We start from the raw sequence: 24,352 nt of genomic DNA, 5'->3' as shown, positions 1-24,352 counted from the left end.
AGTTCATAATACTTTTTACCTTACCAGAGTACTTTTACATTGTTTTTCTCACCTAGATACAGATAAATGGATTAGGACAAGTAAACATATTCTCAAGCAGAGAATGTGTTGGCCTATTGCCTTAGAATCCTGAACAAATGTATGATCCTATTGTTTATAGTATTGACTGCTAGTAATGATTAAATGTACTAACTTTAACGTGTCAAGGTTTTATAATTGAAATTTCACTGCTCATAATATTGGTATTTTAATTTGAGAGTCCATAGTTAATGGAGCCAAGAAGAGGAAATTTCAAAAACCACAAACTGGAAAGTGGCTATTTACCCATCCTCATGGTTGAAATGCAAAGAATTATTGAGTGTTGGGGAGGGGGTGTGAGTGTTTAAATAACACTCAATCTTAGAGGATATTGTGGAAGTAGTGATGAGTGTGATGCATGATGGGAAGATAGTAGAATAAGACATTGAAATAAACTATTCTCTATCAAAACAACTCTCCTGGTTGACATATTTTTCTTAAGTATACTGCCTCTTCCACTCCTACCCCCCACATATACCAGAATATCTTTATATTTTAGTTTGTTTCTTGTAGGTTTTCTTCCAGGTGTGTCGTGGTGAGTTACTGATTTGTAAATGGAATTTTATTTCCTTACTAGGGAATTAAGACTTAAATTGATCATTATAGAGTAAAATGTTACACATCTTTTTATGTTGTTTCTCATAAAGGTTTGTAGAGCAATGAGATGTGTTACACATGTGCTGGTAGTTACTTTAGTGATGTCATACTTATTAAACAAGGGAGAAAAGCATGAATATTAAATAGGAGATGAAACTAAAAACTGTTGGTCTAGTGGTTAAGATTCGACCATCTCACAAACACGGCCCAGGTTCATTTCCTGGGCAGGGAACCACACCACCCATTTGTCAGTTGTCATACTGTGGCAGCTACCCGTTGCTGTGATGCTGACAGCTATGCCACAGGTATTTCAAAGGCCAGCAGGGTCACCCATAGTGGACAGATTTCAACAGAGCCTCCAGACTGCGACAGAGTAGGAAGAAGGACCTGGCAACCCACTTCTGAAAAAGTTGGTTATGAAAACCCTATGAATAGAAGCAGAGCATTGTCTGATGTGGTGCTGGAATATGAGAGGATGGCGCAAAAAAGACTGGACAGGGTTCTGCTCTGCTGTACGTAGGGTTGCGAGGAGTCAGAATTGACTCATGATGGTACTAACAACAAAAAAACCTAAAAACATCTGAATAAAAAAATCTGTAATTCATCACATTTCATTTCCTGTAAGACCTGATCACTTGGCTACTCTATCAGATACCATTTAATCTGACTAGAAGGCAAGATCAAAACGGGTCTAAGATGTATTTAAGAAAGAAAAAGATCATAGAAGTAAAGTTTTTATTCAGAAGTAATCATTGAATTTCAGTGTATAATAAGAAATAATTTCTCTACTCATCAGTACACTGAGATGTTATCAAAAGAGACAATATTTGAAAGGCCATAATTTTGATTTCTTTCAGAAAGGAAATTCTCCTGAAAGAAAGATGCAGAACATTTTAGTTATCTATGGTTGAACTTGTTTAAACCTTACTCAGATCTCTCCTCTCGATTTTTAGCTTGGAGTATTCTATGGAGAAAAGTCATTTTTAAATTAACAATTTAATAATTATTCTTTAAGATAAGAAGGCCCTCATAACAATGTCTAGTTTGGGGACATTGGTTAAGTCACACACAAGCTGACATACTGAAAAATTTAAAAATTCTTTAAAAAACATTTTGTTTGATATATGCTTTACTTTCATTTTAATCTTTTTATTATTTATATAGAAATTTATAGATTAAGCTTGTTTTTACTGTATTTAGGGGTATACTAAAATGTAAGTAATTTTGTGGCTTTTTATCTTTGGTCTCATTAAGGTGATGGTGAGGTGGTAGAACAGGTAATTGGGCAACAAACCAATGACCAAGATGAGAGCATTCTTGATGGAATAATCAGGGAGCTACAGAGAGAACAAGATCTGAGACTGATTAATGAAGGAGATGTTCCACATTTTCCAATTAATAGATCATATTCTGCTAATGGTGGTAAGTGCGTATATATTTGTAAAAGATATGATGAATGTATTTTATTTTACTTGTACCAAGTAATTATATGTGAGGAACATTTTAGGTTTTTAAATAAAAACAACATTAAAAACATTTTTATTAATTACAATTGTGATATCAGATATACCAAAGTGCCATAATCTCATTATCATTTGTGCCTAAAATGACTTAGCATCTCCTAAGAAGTACATACAGGTGGTATATTTTAATACACCGTTTCCTTTTACCTCAATAATGTATTTGCAGTCTTTACTTTTGTTCTAATAAGCGATGTGCTGCAGTAAGTCCAGCTGTTTTGTATGGGAACCAACCTATAAAGTTTTCAAAATTAAAACCACTGTGTTTAAAAATTACTACCCAAAATGTTTACCCTCCTTTGTTAAAAAGAAAGCCACATATCACCTTTCTCTCTTGAGTTTACAAAAACACACTGAAAGACAAGCAGCCCTCTTCTTAGGGAATACAGATGCAACTTCTAAATTGACTTAGAACAGTTTCATCTTAATTACCAGTATTGTTCTAATCTTTTGTATCTCTTTCTTCACTTAATGTGGAATGTGCCTATGCATCTGAGTTTTATGTCAGTCTTAGCTTGTGTCTGTTTTACTTTTATCAAGAATTATTCTCCTTTAAAATGCAGTCCTCTTATGGGATTTTGGCAAATGTGTTTCTTTTTACATTTATCTAATTGAGGTCATTTATTTGGATATCATGAAATTTTGGAGTCCACAGAAATGAATAAGATGATTTAAATTTGAGGTGATTCACAGGGTATTTTACTCATTTCCTGATTTCTTTAGTATCCCAGAAAATTAAAATAAAAATGTTCTTTGTTCAGGACATTTGGAGGACCAAACTCATAAGCTTTTCTTAACCTGGAACAAGATAAGAAGTGAGCTGATAATGCTATGTATCCGGGCTCTCTGTTCCTAAGAAATAAAACTTTTGTAGAACCCTGATTTAGAGATCCATTAATGAAATCAGCATTCAGCTTTACCTTCAATACTAGGTTTCTATGGATAAATTTGAAATGCCATTAGTCAGAGGGACCCCATTGACTTCTGTTTGCAATGTTCATTTGTTTTGGGGTTTTTCTCTTGCTTATTTTAACAGTTGAATGTTTCAGTTTGCATTTTTGTTTTATTTGCAAATGTAACAAACCTTTTAATGGGCTAAATAAAAGTAAAATTTAGATTAAAAAGCTGCTTTCTGAACTACTACTAATAAACATTTGTGAGTCTACCAAATCATGTTAAATACACTTTTTGTATTTACTGAGCGTTTAGTAAATGACAGATGTGAAAGTGCTTTAAAAAAATTAAAAGAGCCATAGAAACTTTAAACATTTATTGAATGCCTGCTTTATTCATAACACTATAAAAACCACAAAAGGGATACAGAAAATGTAGAACAAAGGGATAGCAATATTGTCCAGCAGTACTATCTTTGAATCTCCTGTTTTAGAGCTGTGATCTGGAAAATTTTGGTGACTTTGCTCAGAAAGTAGTACCCTTCTTTGTTTTTATTTTAGCTCTGAGAAGTCCAAATATGGATATATCTTCTTCCCCAAATATTGGGCTTCGACGTAGTGGTCAAATTGAAGGTGTCCGACAAATGCATAACAATGCTCCTCGGAGCCAGATGGCCACTGAACGAGATCTCATGGCATGGAGCAGAAGAGTGGTGGTCAATGAATTAAATAATGGGGTTAGTAGGTGAGTCAGTAAGGTAACACTGATGAAAAAATTGAGAGCTTTATTTTTTAGTAAGTAAATTAAAATGTATTATGTTAACCTAGTAACTATGGTATTTTTTATCCAGCTGAGTTGTGCATTAGTTTTTCTGTATTGTTCCAGTTAGTTCATTCTGTGACAACTATTTAACAGTTATCTTCATTTTGCTTAGCTTTATGCTAAATGGTTTGGGGAATACTGAAAAATGAAAGACATGATCTCTGTCTTCCAAGAGTTTATAGTCTAGGTTAGCAAATAAGAATACAAATTCTATTAAATAAGAACATGAAGCTGTATGTGATTAGATATGTCTGTGATATATGGACTCCAAATTCAACAGTGATTTTGAGGAAAAGGCCATCAACTCTATATTGGAGCAGTGTGGGAGTGCAATATAGATATGTAGTAGACTCCAGTGCTTAGGGTATGTTTAGGAGTGTCATTTAAGTGGACTTCCTTGTATGAAAGGATATCATTAGGATGAATTTCAAATTTAGACTCCCTATCCTAATTTGTAAACCCTAACATTTATTGTAATATCAACTCCAGATAATCCACAGCAACTGGAAATATATTTAGAAAAGAGAAAGGACACTGACAGAGAACATATAAAATCCCTTTTAATTATGTTATCTCCCTAAACAAGCCTTTTATGAGCTCAGCCAACAAGTAGCAAAATTAGTTTGGGTTCACCTTTTTTTCTTCAGCAGTAATAAGTAAAAAGGCAACATAGCTAATTTATAAACTGAATGCTACCCTATGGTAGTAGAGCAATTTGAAATAATTCTTTGCTCAAAAAGTTAAAAGTAGAATTGAAAGCAGGGACTCAGAGAGTTGCATGTCAGTGTTCTATGCAGCATTATTCACTATAGCCGAACAGTGGAACCAACCCAAGTGTCTGTCAACAGATGAAAGACTAAACAAATGTGATATATACATACAGTGGAATATTATTCAGCCATAGAAAGGGATGAAGTTCTGATACCTGCTACAACGTGGATAAACATTAAAACATTGTGCTAAGTTAAATAAACCAGACACGAAAAGATAAATAGCATATGATTCCACTTGTCTGAAATATCTAGAATAGGCAAATTCATAGAGCCATAAAGTAGATTAGAGGTTAATGGCCTGGTGGAAGGAGAAATAGAAAGTTACTGCTTAATGGTTACAAAGTTTATATTTGGAGTGATGAAAAAGTTTTGGAAATAGTGGTGATAGTTACACAACTTTGTAAATGTCAATAACACCACTGAATTGTGCACCTAAAAATGGTTAAAATGGCAAATTTTACTTTTAAAAATATTTTTACTGTCTGACTTTTAAACTATTGGTTTACTTTTTGATGATTTTTTGCTACTTTGACCTTTGATTTGTTGTTAGGGTTCAGGAAGAATGTCGAACTGCAAAAGGTGACATAGAAATCAGTCTTTATACAGTTGAAAAGAAGAAAAAGCCATCTTATACTACCCAAAGGGTAAGTTTAGTTTTACAGTACTTTGGAATACACTATTTGCAAATACCAGGTTTTTGAAAGGTGGCAATTAGATATTAAGGGACTATTTGGATAGGTGCCTGTGTATAGGGAACCTATTTTTTGAACTCAAAATTGAGATGTACAGTTATTATTAATAAGGATAAAATTATACAAAGTCAGAACTGTCCCCCAAAATCTAGGACGTGTGGTCATTGTAGGTATAGGATATTTGTGTTAAAATACCATTTTCATTTGGTTAAATTAGCACCTTGAAATTATGGCTTCATCACTAATCACAATGTAAAACAAATGCTCAGATACCCTAGGCCAGGGGTTGGCAAACTACTGCCGTGGGCTAATTATGCTCTACTGCCTATTCCTATTTTAATAAAGTTTTATTGGAATGCAGCCACACTTACTCATTTATATATTGTCTGTGGCTGCTTTCACACTATACAGAGTTGAATAGTTGCAACAGTGATCATATGACATGCAAAGCCAAAAATACTTACACTCTGGCTCTTTACAGAAAAAGTTTGCTGACTACTGGCCTACCTAATCATACAGGAGCAAAATTTTGATCTATACTTTGGGAAGATTCACATTCTCAGTAGAAACTGCTAAGCAGGAAGTAAGATTCATGTACTCCATTAAGAACATGTTATGCCCCTTACTCGTACTCTGAGGTTGAATGAATTAGTGGCATAAGAAAGTGTGGTTTTATTCCAAGATCTAACTGTAACTCCTGAAAAGTATGGTATGATTTCAGTTTTATTAAAGAAATCTAGGCGATGGACGCTGAATTTTAAATGTTTTTTCAGTATTTATGAACAGCCTTTTAGGGAATTATCATATGAATATCTCCAAGTATTCTTAGATCATTTTGATGCCCACTTTCTTAATTTCTATTGAGGTGTCATTGGCTTATTTGATGTTCTCTGATAAGATTGTTTTCTTAGAGATTTTGAATAACTCAGATCCATGATTTATATTCTTTTTTCCTGCAAAGCTGATTTGTCAAACATCAGACTCATCAAACTACTGCCCATGGGCTAAATGTGCTCTACTGTCTATTCCTGTTTTAATAAGGTTTTATTGGAACACAGCCACACTTATTTATATATTGTCTGTGGCTGCTTTTACACTATACACTGTTGAGTAGTTGCAACAGAGATCATATGACCTGCTTTATTTTTGCTAGAGGAAGATTAACCCTGAGCTATCCCAGTCTTCCTCCACTTAATGTGTAGGTTGCCGCCACAGGTCCACACCGGGGATCTGAACCTGTGAACCCGGGCCGCTGAAGCAGAGGATGTCAAACTTGACCACTACGCTACGGGGCCGGCCACTAGACTTGTTTACTCCTGATAACATATTAGGGTTGTAGCTTTGACATATGGTATATTAGTAATAATATTTTATACTTGTAAAGGTTATAATAAAATAGTTTTCACTTTACATTTCAGTTATTAAAAATGAAATTTTTATTTTGATCTCTTTACTAAATGTAGTTTTTTATAGAAGTACATATTATATTAAGAATTATATATACACAAATATGATGCAATTATCTTGCTTCATCCTTTAATAAATTGTGAATAATATAGTATATGTAAATTTTGAGTGGGCAAACTCTTGCAGCCCAAACTTTCAGCACTGTCTTACAATTTGATCACAGTTCTCAAAATAAGAAATTAATCAATATTAATGGAAAATGTGTTAAATATGTATAAATATAGTTATCTTGGGTTTTCTTTTTGGGGATTAATTCCTATCCCTCACCTCCACTCTTACCCCACCCTTGCCCAATTGACTTTATATATGTTCATTTGTGTATGTTCACTGAGCCTTTCATTTTTTTAAATCTATTTTCCTTCTGTTTTACAGAATGATTATCAGCCTAGCTGTGGGCGGTCTTTACGAAGGACACAACGCAAACGTCAGCATACTTACCAAACACGGTCCAACATAGAGCATAATTCACAAACATCATGTCAAAATTCGGGTGTACAGGAAGACTCAGACAGCTCCTCAGAGGTTAGATATCTGCTGATGTTTGTTTACTCAGTGTATTTTTTGTTTCCCAGTTAGTATCATTGGTTTAGATTTACTTCTTTAATAGGAAATTATTTTAGTGATTTTCTTATAAGAGGATTATTCATTAATGAGGCATTTAAATAGGCAAATCTGAACATTGTATTGAATTCCTTTGGATATCTTCTCTGATATGTACCTAAGATATTATCTTAGTTGAGGGTATCTCTGATCAAGATCAGAAAATCTTGATCCGAAAAGTTTGGCTTTGGGACAGTGAGAAAAGAGAGTGAAAGGAAATCTGCCTAGAAATGGAAAGAATTGAAATATAAGCAATGATAACTAGTTATACAGTCTCAGAACTGGTTGACTGTGTAATCAACAGAATATACAGTTTTCTGTTGCTGTTAACTTCACCAGTAATGAAGATTACTGAATGATGGTTTTTCTTAGTCCCACCTTTTTTATGGTAATGGAATAAAGAGTATAGCAGTTCTTTTCATGTTCCTCTCTTCTCTAGTGCTTTCCTTCTTTTCTCTTAACAACTGTAGTCATTAAGTGAATAATGAGGTTTTAATTTTGCCTTGGCAGTATATGGCCCCCCCTTCTTCTCCCACCATTCACAGTTCTTTAACTTTTATCAGTGATGTCCCTCCTTCCCTCCCCCACCCATGAAAATCTTGATCTGAAAAGAATGATCAGGTATTTAGGAATCGATGTTACATTTTTAACATAATCATGTATTGTGGTTGTGTTGAAAAACAGGATTTTAATCTTAATGAGTATTTATAGTTAAAATGCTTTTTTTGGTCAGGATTTACGTCAAAATAATTCCTGGGGTATGAGGCAGTTAGTGAGGATACAGATAAAAAAAAAGATAGGCAGTGAGGTATTGTCTAAACTGGAGATTATGTACACAAGGGTTATCTGTTCCATCTACTTTGGTATGTTTGAAATTTTAGATAGTAAAATAATTACTAAACTTTTTTTTTTTTTAAAGAATTTATTTTTTTCCTTTTTCTCCTCAAAGCCCCCGGGTACACAGTTGTATATTCTTTGTTGTGGGTCCTTCTAGTTGTGGCATGTGGGACGCTGCCTCAGCGTGGTTTGATGAGCAGTGCCATGTCCGCGCCCAGGATTCGAACCAACGAAACACTGGGCCGCCTGCAGCGGAGCACGCAAACTTAACCACTTGGCCACGGGGCCAGCCCCAATTACTAAACTTTTTATAGATAATAATTATATTACCTTGGTGGAGGCATATAGATATTTTTAAAACAATGGTTTTAACATTTAAGAAGGTTATATTTGGAGTCTTAGGACTTATTCAGTTGTAGGGAGTCTATTTCAGTCTTTGAAACAATAAAAGATGCCTCATATCAATAAGATAGCAGATGCTAGAAATTTTTTAAATACCTAGGAGGCTTAGTTGTGAGTTAAAGATGTATGTAGAGAAATGATTATGTACATTTTTAACTAAAAGTTTTTGTAGGCAGAAGGGGAAATACAAAAAAATGTTATAAAACAGGTAGTGTGTGCTAATTAATAATATGCTAGTTAATAATAACCATATATCTCAATTGCTGGCTCCTTGTTGCAGGAAGATGAAACAGTTGGCACAAGTGATGCTTCTGTAGAGGATCCTGTTATTGAATGGCAAAGTGAAAGTTCCTCCAGGTAGTTTTCATGGTTTTGGTTTGGTCAAAATTATTTGACAGTTTTGATGTTAAATTACGTTGTTGTAGGAATTTGCTAAAACCAGAGTTAAAATAATATTTTATAGTAGAAAGAGTACTGGGTTGGAAGCCTGTTGTTTTATCCTGGCTCTGCCAATATCTTTTTGGGCATGTCACCGTGGGCTTTAGTTCCCTTATCTGTAAAATAAGACCCTTTGTAAATCCAAGATTCTATATCTTGGCAGGCTATATGTATTTATTTCAGTTTTAAAACAACTACATTTAACCATTTCCAGGGATAAGGAGCATCTTTATTTAAAGAAGCTTTTGTGATTTGGACAGGAATTTTGAATTTTAAATCCTGTAATGGGAAACTAAACATTATACTATATCCAAGAAGCATTTCATTAAAATCACTTAGGTAACGATCAAAATTCTATATTGATATTTTTTCTCTTCAGTTAGAACAAAATCAAACCATGTCATTTATAATACTGTTTGATTACAAAATGATCATCATTCAATTATGAGACAAAACTATTCCTTTTCTAAACTTACGTATTCATAATTTTTATTTATTTACAGTGATTCATCAAGTGAATATTCTGATTGGACAGCAGATGCTGGAATAAATTTGCAACCCCCAAAAAGACAAACCAGACAGGCAACACGGAAAATATGCAGCAGCTCTGAGGAAGAAAATTTAAAGTCACTAGAAGAAAGGCAAAAGAAACCGAAACAGACTAGAAAGAAGGTTTTTAAGTTTACAAGTTGTTTTTTGTTTTTGCCTTTAATACTTGAATATTTAACGTTAACACCTGACTTTTCTCTAAAAATAGCATTCCATCTGAGAAGCTAAGTAAAATTATTTAAAATGACAAGAATTTTTGAAATTATTCTGTTATTAAAAGTAACGGCTAGAATTTCTTCATTATTATTTTAATTGTTATTAAATTAAAACATATTTGCAATTGTTTGTTAAAATGTAGTAGCGTTTTAAATAATAAGCCTCTATAGTATAAAAGTGCTATTCTTGTCATGTCATCTTTCATAAATTTTTATACATATTTGACTTGTAAAATGGAAAGATATGATAAATCACGTAGATTTCTTTATTTTTATTTCATCCCAATGATGGTTTCTTTTCCCCACTATAATTTCATTTGGATGATGTAAAGACTTAATCCACATAGTTCTTTGAATATTAATTTAAGAATTTATTATGCACACATTCTGTAGCCTGTTGCTTTAGTAGGCAGAATTATCTTCTTGATTGTCACTATTTTATTGGCAAAAGGTGATTGTGTTACTTGTATTTGAATTCATGTGGTATTCTAGGGACATGAGTAAAATTTGTGGTTTTTAGATAGTGTATAGTGTCATATTATGTGTCAGCCATAGTTGAACAAACATGTTGAAGACCTCACTTGATATTTTATTCATACAAAAATTGTGCACAATTAGATGGTAAAGGAAAATGTTTAAAATTTGTATATTTTAGCTTTAATTATAACCTGATATTTTTAACATTCTGTACCTGGTATTTTTCATACTACTGTTCATATATTTATGGTTTATATATTTGTGAACTATATTTTAGAAAGGAGGACTGGTTTCTATGGCAGGTGAGCCCAGTGAAGAATGGTTTGCCCCACAGTGGATCTTGGATACCATACCAAGACGTTCCCCATTTGTCCCACAGATGGGAGATGAGGTAATTGTTACCTGTTACAACCTTTTTCTTTTGGAATCTCAAGAGCCCTCACTTTAATCAGTCTTAGGGCATTTATATTTTCAATTATAGTTATATGTGCACTATTTTAGCTGTTCTGCTTAGTAATATTTTTTTTTGTGGACAGTGACTGAATTTTATTAATCTTAGTATCCTTTGTAGGCCTAACACAGAGTCTTCAATATAGTAGATGCTCAGTGAACACTGAGATAAATTGATTGGCTTGTGAAGTCGTGAAAATAATTGTCTTGATTTTCATTTTAATTGTTAACTTAGTAGAATATATTGGTATTATGAGGCCTGATTCAAGTCCTAATATTGTTTTGCAAAAAAAAGCAGCCCATGCTCAACCTGATAGAAAATATAATAGAGGATAATTACCCCTTTCAATGATTAGAGAAATGTCATACCACAAACAAGGCCTCCTGCTGAGCCTATGATTGAATAACATAACGATATATATGGTTGGTGAGTCAAAAACTGATTTAAATTCTGTCTGATGAAAAGTTTTTAATTTTCGTTTTCTTATGAAAATTCTGGTAGCATTATAATATTTGAGCTCTAGTTAGCCAGTATAGTCTTTGATATACTGAATAATCATTCATTTTTGAGTGATTAAATGCTTACACACAATTTTCAATTTAAGACTAATAGTAGGAATATAAGGTTGTCATCGTAATAAAAGAAGGAGTAAAACCTTGCAAATGGATCTAAAAGTCTTGAGACCAGTAAAAATTTCACCAGACATTTCTGTAATTGCCTGTTATAGATACCTCGTACCAGAGATAGCTATCAAGTAGCCTTATGAATAAGCTATTACTTGCTGATTATCTTGATATTATTAAAATGTTTCCTTTCATATTGTGTCATCTTGTAAGATTGGACTTTTGAGCAATGCTTGTTTGTGTAGTTATTTTAGTAGAGCATGCTCTGATGAATGCTGTATTTAAAAAACTTAGGGTTTTTTGGGGGGCATATCCAAAAATTATGACTTCTTATGTTTATTGCCTGTTTTTATGGAGGCTTGAGAGAGAGTAATTTTGATTTAATCTTGGAAAACTTTACAGAACAAAAGGAGGATCTGTGTACTCTGTGATCTGATGAGACTCCTCTCTGTTCCATATTTACCTTGCTGGAATCACTTTCCCTCTATTTTGTTAAACTTAGCACATGCTTATGTGCTTCAAGACTAATGTGTGTTAGATAATGAGAGTTTAGGTAATGGAAACAATGTAAAGAACTCATAAAGGCGGAAATATGCTTTTTATATAATCAATCTCTTAATGACTGCATTACTTTTTACTTTTTCTGTGTTAAGCCCTCATTATTTTGGCAGGAATACCCCTACCCACAGATCATTGCCTCTCATAATGCTCATTCGTTAAGGTCTAACTTAAATGCCAACTTCTCCTGGATGTTTATCCCTACTTTTTGTTTGCCTGCCACTCCTTCTAATGAGCTTTGCCACCTAAATTATTTCTTTATTTTTCTATTTTTTGATACATATTGCAGTCTGCCTTGCACTGTACTCATATATCTACATGTCTGTCCATATCCTTGAGGGAAAAAGATTTTATTTTGGTGTGTTTCCACAGCACCCAGTGCTGTGTACATACATGTTTGATCAATATTTGTTCAGTATAGGAATAAATATATAAGAAAGCATATCAGAATAACATGCTTATTATTGACTTTTTTACCCTTACCCCTACAATTATGTTTATATACTAATCTTTAAGTCTTTTTAAATTTCTACTTGTATTTTTAGCTATTGGGAATTCTGACAGAGAATATTGATTGGTAGAATATGTCGGTGTATTTTAAAAATCTCATAGTATGATATTTTGTATGTTACTTTCTTATATTTATTTATTTCTACCACCACTTTAGAATTATTGTGACAAGGAAAATTTTTTTAATGAATCAGAATATGGTAGTGAATCCCGTCTTAAGGAGGTGAAGGGTCTTACCAAGTTCTTGGATTCATTTTCTTTCCATACCATTGCTAGTTCTGATGTTAATTCTTGCAAAAGAAAAATTTTAACTTGTCTGGAAATTACTCTATTTAGTAGCCTGTGGTGAGAACTGTATATAAATATATATAAAATGTGTTGGGGCCTGCCTGGTGGCGTAGTGGTTATGTTTGTGTACTCCACTTTGGTGGCCCAGGGTTCACCGATTCAGATCCCGGGCATGGACCTACGCACCACTTATTAAGCCATACTGTGGCAGATGTCCTACATATAAAGCAGAGGAAGAGGGCATGGATGTTAGCTCAGGGCCAGTCTTCCTCAACAAAAAAGCATACACTGACTATTAAAATTTTGATATTTAGAATATCAATTACAATTTGAAATATAGTACTTTAAGATATAACTGGTTTTGTGTACATTTATCATTAGTTTCTGTTTCTTCAGAAATTTATTAAGCTGCTAGAGAGAAAAGGATTGTGTGTGCAGTGTTTATATTATGCACTATTTAGTTCAGGGCTACATAGCCATGAGTACTAAATGAATGTTATTTGATAGTGACAAGTACATTTATTATACAAATTTTTAAAAAATTATGTTTGTTGTAAACACAAGAGGATGTTTGTAGGAATATATATTGGGATGTATAGAGTTGTTAAATAGGATGCTGCTGTTTAATACCTCATATTTTTTGTTTTAGCTTATCTATTTTAGGCAAGGACATGAAGCTTATGTGCGGGCTGTAAGGAAATCAAAAATATATAGTGTTAATTTACAAAAACAGCCATGGAATAAAATGGATCTCAGGGTAAGTTTGCCAAATTCATAAGCTATTCAATTGAAGTAGCTTTGGAATTAAGTTACTTGCCTGTAGACTTTTTCTCAGTTTCATATTGATTGTGTATCCAAGATAAGGTGATAAACCATATTCTTGAACAGCTGGGTGTTATGGATCACATTTTAAGTTTCCTGAAATTTGTATGGCACGTATTGTCTTGATTATTTGACCTAATTTATTTTAAGCTTCAGGTCCTCTAGTGTACACCATTCTATAATTGGAACAAAGCCATAGTTCCCTGGTGTGGATCTTTTCCTAAGCAGCTTTGTACATCCCAGAGGCTCTATAAACTAACTGCGGGTGCGGACTATGAGTGCTCTCGAGGTTCCAGCAGCTTTAGGATATAGTAAATATCTTAAATCCCAAGAATCTCAAAATTTTGTAGTGCTTTATGAATTCTCTTTTGATGTTCTACCTATGTAGCTACATGGTATTGAGTAAAATGGGTATGTATTCTTTAGAGGTCTTTCTGACTATAAATACATATTCATTTGTTCATTCATACATATATCCATAGACAAACAGACGTAGGGATACACACAACATCATTTCTACTTAGGTTTACATGTGTTTTGTTCTTTTGTTTTTCCCACTTGGAAAATGAGACAAAAGGGCAATTTTACGATGATTTTCCAGGTAAATGAGAGGTTGTTGTGTGATGATGCTTAGCAGGAAGGGTACAAGAAAGAATGTGTATATTTATTGAAACAAAGATTGAGAAATTTGTAAAAAATTGTATTAAGGTTGTAAGGTGCTAAAGTGTCTTATCATGTGGACTTCACATAACCATCTCCTGCGAGATAGGGATGCTACTTTATTCTGAATCAGGTGAAAGTTGAGTGGGTTTTTTTTTCCCTAGAATCAGGGGAATGAAGAAAATGTGTGATTTCTTATTTAAATTCTAACTCTGTATTTCTAGGAAGTTTTAGGAGGCAGCACATGTGTGCTGCAAGAGCCTGGGCTTTTGAATAAGACCTTGATTTCAATCCCAGCTCTGCTGTATACTAATGTGTAACTTTAAGCAAGTCACTGTACGCACGAGGCTCAGTTTTGTCATCTGTTAAGTATGACTTATAATCAATGTATAAGAGTGGTATTGTAAAATAATATTGTGAACAGTAAAAAATGTGAGTCTGTTCCCTGAACATACATGTATGTGTCCACCTGCATATGTACAGACTGTATTTCTGCTGGAGGAGTGATTCTTAACTAGGCAGAGCATCATCATCCCCTGGGAGGTTTTTCAAAATATATATAACTGGGTTGCATCCTAAACCTTTACTGAATTCAATTCTACAGGAGTAGAATTTAGGAACATAAATTTTAAAAAGGTTCCTAAGGGGATTCTGCTGCTTATCCTTGGTTTAGAGCCCTGTGCTAAGCTACAACATGCTATTAAGGGTCAAGAGCCATGTCTTATTACCTTTAACACTTAGTGGAGTGCCTAGTATTTCCTGGGTATTCAGGTGATTTTTAAATTGTGCAAATCATAATGAAATAATATGCAAATGTTAGGTAATTATTTCTATTGAAAGTAATAATTTATTGGTATTCCCATGAATAGGAACAAGAGTTTGTTAAGATTGTAGGAATCAAATATGAGGTTGGACCACCTACACTGTGCTGCTTGAAGCTTGCATTTCTGGACCCCATTTCAGGCAAAATGACTGGAGAATCTTTTTCCATTAAGTGAGTAGCTATCTCTGGTTTGTGTGTGTATGTGTGTGTTTTAATCCCTCTCCTGTGTTCTGCAGAGTACAAGCCTTGATAGAGAAAAAACTATAGCACTACAGGCTTTAGAGTTTTGAAGACTGAGGTTTAATTTTTAATTCCTCGTTTGTTTCTCCACTTAATAGCTATATGTATATTTATAGCTATTAATGTGTACGTGTCTGTATATGTATTATATATATAATATAATACACGCACATATAGCTAATGTGTATGTAATATAATGTATATATATTTTATGTGTGTGTATTTATATCTATAAGCACGTCTCGGAATTTATGCCTTCATCTTTAAAATAAAAATGATAGTATCTTTTTCAGGATTGTTGTGAGGAATAAAAGAAAAACCTTTATAAGTGCCTAACAGTATGATTGAAACATGGTAGTTGCTTTTATTTCTGTTAATAATAATAGGAATAATTAGTCAATAACACATTTCTTGAGGTTGAGTTTGAAATCTAAGGAGATGAAAGAACATCATTTCATACTTTTCTTAAAACAATCTTTAATATAAAATACCTTATATTAAGCTTTAATAACCTTCATTGGCGTCTTTATGTTACTGAAGTGATATACAACAGTAGGCGGGGCACTCCCAAACAGATCAAAGCAGATGAGGTTTAATTTATCTAAAGGTATTTGTAGAGAGACCTTGAGGTTTGCAGCATTTTGCTTAATGGGTCCACATTAGACACATATCCCTGGATATTTCGTAGGTAACCTATACTATTATATCTAAATATTGATTCATATGTGCCTTATTTTCTGTACAGGTATCATGACATGCCAGATGTCATTGACTTCCTTGTGCTACATCAGTTTTATAATGAAGCCAAAGAAAGGAACTGGCAGATTGGTAAGTATAGAATTCTCACTTAATAACTATTAAGTTCAAAGTAGAGTAAGTAACTTTTTATCTCTGGTTCATGAGAAAGAGACTAGTTTAACATGTAGCTGGAAAAAGATGTTAGCTAAATTAGAAAAATTAAATTTTCTTTTTCAGTTACATTTAGGTGATTTTATACACATTGTGTGTGACATATAACCTCTAAACCTTCTGGGAATACCTACTCTATTAGTATACAAATCTGAATTAAAAAGAAAATCATCAAATATCAATTGCCCTGAGTGGAGTACTTAACACTTAGGCTCTTAAACAGGCCATTACCGATTTGTGGTTTCCTTTCTGTCTCTCTTTTTCTCTCTCTGTCTCTGTTTCTCTCTTTCCCTGCCTCTACCTTTCCTCCCTTTCCTTTCCCCTCTCTGCCTCCCTCCTTTCCCCCCTCACTAGCTATTTGATCTTGGGCAAGTTTTTAACCTCTCTGTACCTCACTTCTACTATCGTTAAAATGGGAATCACATCAGGACATACCTATAAGGCTACTGTGGACAATAAGTGAGTTAATATATAGAAAGCACTTAAATGGTACCTGACGCAGAGTAAACACTATGTAAATGTTTGCTATCAGTGCTTTTAAATTTTCCTTTCTTATGTGGAAGAAACATTTTTGTCTGCAATGGTTTGTATTTGTAATCCTTAGCCATTGAGAGACAGAAAACTAGTGTGAAGACATTTTTAAAGGCAAAAAGCTGAAAGCAAAAAGAAGGAAAGTAAGAAATAACCGTAGTAATATATGCACGGTGCAAGGGGTATGCCTAATGATGATCCCAAGTAATTGATAAAAGTTAAATTATATGTGGTAGCATTTATTTAAGAAGACTTGGACATATATGGTTTATTTCAGAAAGATTACTAGCACTTGGCAATCAAAATCCTTGAAGAGGGTAAAATGTAAAATTCACTTATCTGGAAAACTTAGATTGAAACCTCTAATAATGCTAAATATAATGCTATTTCTGTATTCAACAAAAAGTAGCAATTTAGAGTGAGGAACAGAGCTTTTATTCTCAAGAGCACCCTTTAAGAATTTCTAAAAATATTATAGGTGATAGATTCCGCAGTATAATAGATGACGCCTGGTGGTTTGGGACTGTGGAGAGTCAGCAGCCTTTTCAACCAGAGTATCCTGATAGTTCTTTCCAGTGTTACAGTGTTCAGTAAGTACATTTATGGTCTTTTATGCCTGATATATTATTGTAGTACTATCCGGATTTTCTATAAACCCCACCAGGAATAATACTTTTTTATCTGATTTATCTAGTCTTATGAGACCTATGCCTATAAAGAAGCAATAGTGCCTGTGAGGAAGGAGTTGATAATAAACCATTTGATCCAATATACGTGCTAAGACAAAGCAGGAACTGAAGAATTATTTCTACCTCCCTTAATGACTGTTTTTTCTCTTAAGTATTTCTATTTTAGACACGAATTGCAACTATTTTTTTATGAAGACTACTGAAATTAATTCAGTGTTTAAAGTAATTGTTACAGCTGGAATATAGCAATGTATGTTAGTACCTAGTCTTTAATGGTCTGAATTCGAAGCAGAGGTGACTGCATTATGTTTGAACGTACTATTTGTCTGCAACTTTTACTTTAAGTTCTTCATGAAATCCCAGAGTTGTAACATTCCTAATGAATGCAGCTTTCTTCTCAAAAATGATAAAAAAAAATGAAGATTGACTTTTAGTCTCCATATTACTGATCAAAAGGGAATAATAAAACTTTGGAAATGCTATAATACTTAAGCTCTAGGATAAAGTAGACGATCTTACAGAAAGAAGTGATCTATTAAATCTACTTTTTTAACCTGAAAGGAATTTTCCAAAGAATTTTTGTTCTGTACCCTGGCTTAATATCGAATATATCCTTGATTGGAATTAAAAACAAAAAAGCCAAGTAAAACTAAGAGTAAGCTTATTGCTCTTTAAGTTACATATTAGTGGACCGTGTTTTGTCTATTAGAGGTTTATTATTATCTTTAGGTAAGCAGAGTTGTACTTTAAGGAAAACTGTACTGCCCCTTTCCACATTGCACCCCTAAGAAGTCATGCAAATTATGCTAGTAAATAAAAGTAAATGTCATGTGAATTTGATTTGTATCTTATTTTTTAATAGCTGGGACAATAACGAGAGAGAAAAGATGAGCCCCTGGGATATGGAGCCAATTCCAGAAGGAAGTAAATATGCTTTTAAAACTGAATTATTATTCTTCTAAAAGAAAAATGGCAATAGCATGATACTGGAAACTAATCATTTCTGATTTTTCATCTTATACATAGCTGCCTTTCCAGATGAAGTCGGTGCTGGTGTTCCTGTGTCCCAGGAGGAACTGACTGCTTTACTATACAAACCCCAGGAAGGAGAGTGGGGGGCTCATTCCAGAGATGAGGAATGTGAACGGGTTATTCAGGGCATCAACCACCTTCTTTCCCTGGGTATGGTGAACGTGAAAGAATGTTAGAAGGATGGGAGGGAACAAGGAAAACCAGCAGAATTTTAAGTTCTACGAAAGGAAATGCATTTATTTTCAATGTATGCTTTTAACTTAAGAGATACAATGATTCTAGTTTTAATATTAACATCTTTATATGCTTGGCCCGAGTAATGACTGATAAACTTTTTCGATTCTCTGGGGGCTTGTAATAGAGAAGGCAGGCATATAGGTATCTTTTACTTTCTTGCGTCATTTTGGCTCTCTAGCTGTTCTCTGAGCCTGACTTTGGATGGGTTCTTTGGTAAAGACAGTGGGTGAGTAATGTATTTTACTCACATTACTAGTTATATTTTCTAAAGCATATCACTTGAGATATTTCGCATTTACCCAGAAAAGACATAAATTTGAAGTTAAACATGATATTCCTATAATTTTTTCTCGTTTTACCTGATTTGAACCAGTGTATCATGCATGATTCATAGATATTATGTCCAAATAAAAAGAATAACATAATAACAATATTGGTCTAATATTTGCATAATTGAATCATTATCATTTTACAGTGTAATATGTTGCCCTCCCTTCTTGTTTATTTGTGAGTTTTTGTTAACATAAAATTTTAATGTCCTTTATAACTACCTGTTTTGATTTTGGTAATATTGTAGATTTTGCCAGCCCTTTTGCTGTTCCAGTGGATCTCAGTGCCTATCCTTTGTATTGTACTGTTGTTGCTTATCCAACTGACCTCAACACTATCAGGCGGAGACTCGAAAATCGCTTTTACAGGTCTGTTTAGTTTTATCGTTTACTAGAAAGTTTATACCTTTCCATCTTTTGCTTTCTTTTTGCATTATGATACACTAATATCTGTTATTTCTTTCTTTTTTTTTTTTTGAGGAGGATTAGCCCTGAGCTAACATCTGCTGCCAATCCTCCTCTTTTTGCTGAGGAAGACTGGCCCTGAGCTAACATCCGTGCCCATCTTCCTCTACTTTATACGTGGGACGCCTGCCACAGCATGGCTTGCCAACTGGTGCCATGTCCGCACCCGGGATCTGAACCCGCGAACCCCGGGCCGCCAAAGCGGAACATGCGCACTTAACGGCTGCGCCACCAGGCCGGCCCCAGATCTGTTATTTCATAGTGTAAAATAATCATTCAAAAGACCCACTCCAGAATTTCTTATAAAAATTTGAAACACTAGTTTCCCTTTATTCAGTAGATTCTCAATCTTCAGGGTAAGAAGGGATGTGGAATAAAGAACATGGAGGAAATTATGAGCAGCACAAATCATGCGTGAAACAAAAACTACAGTTAACTTTAGTTTATTAAAATCAGATTAAATGGTTTGTAGATTCATCATGATTAAGGTGCTGCAGAGACTTGGAGTATATTTAAATCCCCTGTTGGGGAATTAGGCAGCAGTTAATTAGATTTAATTACCAGCCCTGAAATGTATATAGAAAAGGAGCCAAGTTATTTTTTCCTTGGTTTTGGTTGAAGTGGGGTGGTTAAGGGACAGTGGTGGAAGGCACCTTTTGGTACCTCTCTCACCCCAGAATCCACTGTGTCCTAACCAAAGTTATTCCATGAACTGGTTATAAATATAACCAGGTAGGTGTATTTTATAACATTACCTATAATTTCATTTGGTAATATATATCATAAAAGTAACTAGATAAAAATTTGTCCTTTTCTACAGACTGGTTTCTTTTTTTCTTGCTCTTCTCATCTCTTCTGAAAACTAAACATTCTTTTGACTTTATCAAAGCATTGTTTATTTGTATTTGGTCAGATTACTGTTTACTTCATAGTGTGCTGGGTCAGTTCTTTTCCAAATTTTAATGTGCAGTCCAATGGTTCTAAATTCTTGCCTGTGCTTCAAATACTGTAACTATATACCTTCATTAGTGCACATCAGTCACACCCGTGTATTGAGTCAATACAAATATTGGAAGACCTTTGACATATCACGATTAAGTGCCTCATTTTTCTATATTGTATATTCCTAGAATAGACTTTAAATGTATCAACCAAGAGTAACAGAGGGTATTTTTTCTTTCATAGGAGAATATCAGCATTAATGTGGGAGGTACGCTACATTGAGCACAATGCCAGGACTTTCAATGAGCCAGACAGTCCTATAGTTAAAGCAGCCAAAATTGTAACTGATGTCTTACTTCGATTTATTGGGTAAGAAGCAGTTTTATCTTTGATAGGGGCTGACTTCTGATTTTTTAAATTTTTTGAAATGTATTTTTGACCTACCTTATTTCTTAGGGATCAGAGCTGTACTGATATCCTGGATACTTACAATAAAGTTAAAGCAGAAGAACTAAACAGTACTGATGCAGAGGAGGTAAGAATCGCAGCATGATTCGTAGGCATGAATTCCTCTTCTGTTATTTGAAGGACAGTAAATATTACATGTAAGCATTATAACTGGCTATGAGCAGTGAAGCTGATTTCTAAAAACTGGCTGAACACCTGCATCTTTTTGTATTAAATTCTTTAACCTGTATTTAGATAGCATATACCAAAAATGTAGTGCTGCTACAGTGTTAGTCCGAGACAGGTGGCCAGTCATCCTATTTGACTTAGTGGGTTTCAGTGATGAGAAATCAACACTTCATTTTCCAGCCCTTAAAAACGGGACAAAGCACTAAATATTTTTAAAAAATGGTTGATTGATGGAAATTTTCGTAGAGATTCTTTTTCTTTACAATATATGTAAAATATTAAAGTAGTTTAAAATTTCGTTCAGGTTTGAAAGTCTACATTTTTAGTAGTTTTTATGCAATTACTGTTTGGTTTCCTTTATGGAAATTTGCAAACATAAACCAGTTTTTCTAAATGAAGTGAAATTCATATTGTCAACAGACTTTTCATATATCTGATTTCCCCACCTAGCCCTAAATCTAATTTACATAAAGCCCCCCCCCATTTTTTTGAGGAAGATTAGCCCTGAACTAACATCCGTGCCCATCTTACTCTACTTTATATGTGGGATGCCTGCCACAGCATGGCTTGAGAAGTGGTGCATGAGTCCGCACCCAGGATCCGAACCAGTGAACCCAGGGCCACTGAAGTGGAGCGTGTAATTTAACTGCTATGCCACCGGGCCGGCCTCATCTATTTTTAATTTTTTGAGGAAACTCCATACTGTTTTCTTAGTGGCTTCACAAATTTACATTCGCACCAGCAGTGTACGAGGATTCTCTTTTCTCCGCATACTCATCAAAACTTATTTGTTGTCATTTTGATAATAGCCATTCTGACAGATGTGAGGTGATACCACATTGTGGTTTTGATTTGCATTTTTGTGATGGTTAGTGATGTTGAGCATCTTTTCATGTACCTGTTGGCCATCTGTATGTCTTCTTTGGAAAAAATGTCTGTTTTAAGTCCCCTGCCCTTTCTTTGATTGGATTGTTAGTATTTTTGTTGTTGAGATGTATGAGTTCTTTATATATTTTGGAGATTAGCCCCTTATCAGATACGTCATTTGCGAATATTTTCTTACATTCCATAGATTGCCTTTTCATTTTGTTGATGGTTTCCTTTGCTCTGCAGAAGCTTTTTAGTTTAATGTAGTTCCACCTGTTGATTTTTGCTTTTGTTGCCTTCGCTTTTATTGTCCTTAGATTTTGTCAAATCCAAAAAATTCATTGCCAAGACTGAGGTTAAGGAGTGTACTGTCTGTTTTCTTCTAGTAGTTTTATAGTTTCATGTCTTAACATCTAAGTCCTGAATCCATTTTGAGTTGAGTTTTACCTATGGTGTTAAGATAGGAGTCCAGTTTCATTCTTTTGCATGTGGCTGTCCAGTTTTCCCAGAACTGTTTATTTAAGAGACTATCCTTTCCCCATTGTCTATTCTTGGATCCTGTGTTGTAAATTAATTTACCACATATGTATTTGTTTATTTCTGTGTCTTCTCAACTGTTCCATTGATCTGCATGTCTGTTTTTATGCCAATACCATACTATTTTGATTTGACAGCTTTGTAATATGGTTTGAAATCAGGGAATATGATGCCTCCAGCTTTATTCTTATTTCTCAAGATTGTTTTGGTATTAAGAGTCTTTTTTTGTGGTTCTGTACAAACTTTAGGGTTATTTTTTCTTTTTTTGTGAAAAATGCCTTTAGAATTTTGATAGAGATTTCATTGAATCTGTAGATTGGGAAGTATGGACATTTTAATAATACTAATTCTTACAATCCATAGGCATGGGATATCTTTCCATTTATTTGTGTCATCTTCAGTTTTTAGTGTACAGCTTTCACCTCCTTGGTTAAATTTATTCCTAGACATTTTATTCTTGATGCAGTTACAGGTGGGATTGTTGTTTTAATTTCACTTTCTGATAGTTAATAAACAACTTATTTTTTTATATGGATTTTGTATCCTGCAGTTTTACTGAATTTGTTTATTATTTCTAACAATTTTTTGATGGAGTCTTCTGGGTTTTCAATATGTAATATCATGTCATCTGCTAATAGAAACAGTTTTACTCTTCCTTTCTAATTTGGATACCTTTTGCTTTTTTTTCCTAATTGCTCTAGCTAGGACTTCCAATACTATGTTAAATACAAGTGGCTAGAGTGGGCATCCTGTCTTATTCCTGATATTAGAGGAAAAGCTTTTAGCTTTCATCATTGACTGTGATATTAGCTAGGGCTTGTCAAATATGGCCTTTATTATGTTAAGGTACGTTCCCTCTATATCTAGTTTGTTGAGACATTTTATCATAAATGGATGTTGCTCTTTTTAGATTAGCACTCCCTGAGTTAGAAAATTAAAGTAAAATGTAATTCGACAACTTTATTTTATTAGAAAGGGGTACCAATAGCTCATGAGCTACTTTTGCTTTCTCCTTGGCATTACCTATGTACTGTACCATCACCAAGTTAATAGTGGTGCGTGGACCTTGCCTCTTTGTATTGAAAAACTATCCGTCAGAGGGGTACTTTACTGAATCTTAGATTTTAATGCACATTCATATATTCCCTATAAAAAAGAGATGTATTTCTTGAAATAGCAAAAGATTAATCATGGATAATTCATGATTATATTATATTAAACTAGCATGTGATATAGAATAAGTTGTTTTTTTTTTCAATACTAACATTTAGGTAGTCAGCCCTGGTGGTCTAGTGGTTAAGATTCAGCACTCATAGCTGTGGCCCAAGTTTGTTTCCCAGTCAGAAAACCACACCACTCATCTGTTGGTTGTTGTACCGTGATGGCTGCCTGTTGCTGTGATGCCAAAATCTATGCCACCAGTGTTTCAAATACCAGCAGGGTCACCCACGGTCGACAGGTTTCAGCAGAGCTCCCAGACTAAGACAGACTAGGAAGGAGCAGTGTTGGATCTGGTTAGTACCGGGATGAGAGACAGAGTAGGAAGAAGGACCTGGCCAACCACTTTCAAAAAAATTGACCATGAAAATCCTTTGAATAACAGTGGAGTATTGTCTGATAGAGTGCTGGAAGTTGAGAGCATGGCGCAAAAAAGATCGGACAGTTCCGCTTTGCTGTATACAGGGTCAGTAGGAGTCGATGGCACTAGCAACAAAAATTATTAAGGTACAACTTTAGATACCAGTCACTATACATCCATACTTTGGAGATCTTTTGGGTTCAGTTCCAGACCACAGTGACAAAGCAAATAGCACAATAAAGCAAATCACACAAATTTTTTTG

The 24,352-nt window shown here is 34.1% G+C and overlaps 1 protein-coding gene across 2 annotated transcripts in view; it reads left to right on the top strand.

Moving 5' to 3' along the window:
• BRWD3 (bromodomain and WD repeat domain containing 3) overlaps nt 1–24,352 on the top strand; it is a 115,542-nt gene that overhangs the window by 70,052 nt on the left and 21,138 nt on the right. For both annotated transcript variants that reach the window (XM_044763378.2, XM_044763377.2), the window contains exons 18-33: nt 1,930–2,097; nt 3,650–3,833; nt 5,235–5,328; nt 7,216–7,365; nt 8,963–9,039; nt 9,624–9,792; nt 10,639–10,752; nt 13,441–13,548; nt 15,143–15,267; nt 16,082–16,164; nt 17,255–17,366; nt 18,328–18,389; nt 18,492–18,647; nt 19,312–19,432; nt 20,714–20,839; nt 20,927–21,005. In XM_044763378.2, coding sequence (XP_044619313.1) covers nt 1,930–2,097; nt 3,650–3,833; nt 5,235–5,328; nt 7,216–7,365; nt 8,963–9,039; nt 9,624–9,792; nt 10,639–10,752; nt 13,441–13,548; nt 15,143–15,267; nt 16,082–16,164; nt 17,255–17,366; nt 18,328–18,389; nt 18,492–18,647; nt 19,312–19,432; nt 20,714–20,839; nt 20,927–21,005 — 1,928 coding nt within the window. The remainder of the gene's footprint in view (nt 1–1,929; nt 2,098–3,649; nt 3,834–5,234; nt 5,329–7,215; nt 7,366–8,962; nt 9,040–9,623; nt 9,793–10,638; nt 10,753–13,440; nt 13,549–15,142; nt 15,268–16,081; nt 16,165–17,254; nt 17,367–18,327; nt 18,390–18,491; nt 18,648–19,311; nt 19,433–20,713; nt 20,840–20,926; nt 21,006–24,352) is intronic.

Source organism: Equus asinus, chromosome X, assembly GCF_041296235.1.
Source record: "Equus asinus isolate D_3611 breed Donkey chromosome X, EquAss-T2T_v2, whole genome shotgun sequence".
NCBI classification, from domain to species: domain Eukaryota; kingdom Metazoa; phylum Chordata; class Mammalia; order Perissodactyla; family Equidae; genus Equus; species Equus asinus.
This window is presented reverse-complemented; position numbering and strand designations above follow the sequence as displayed.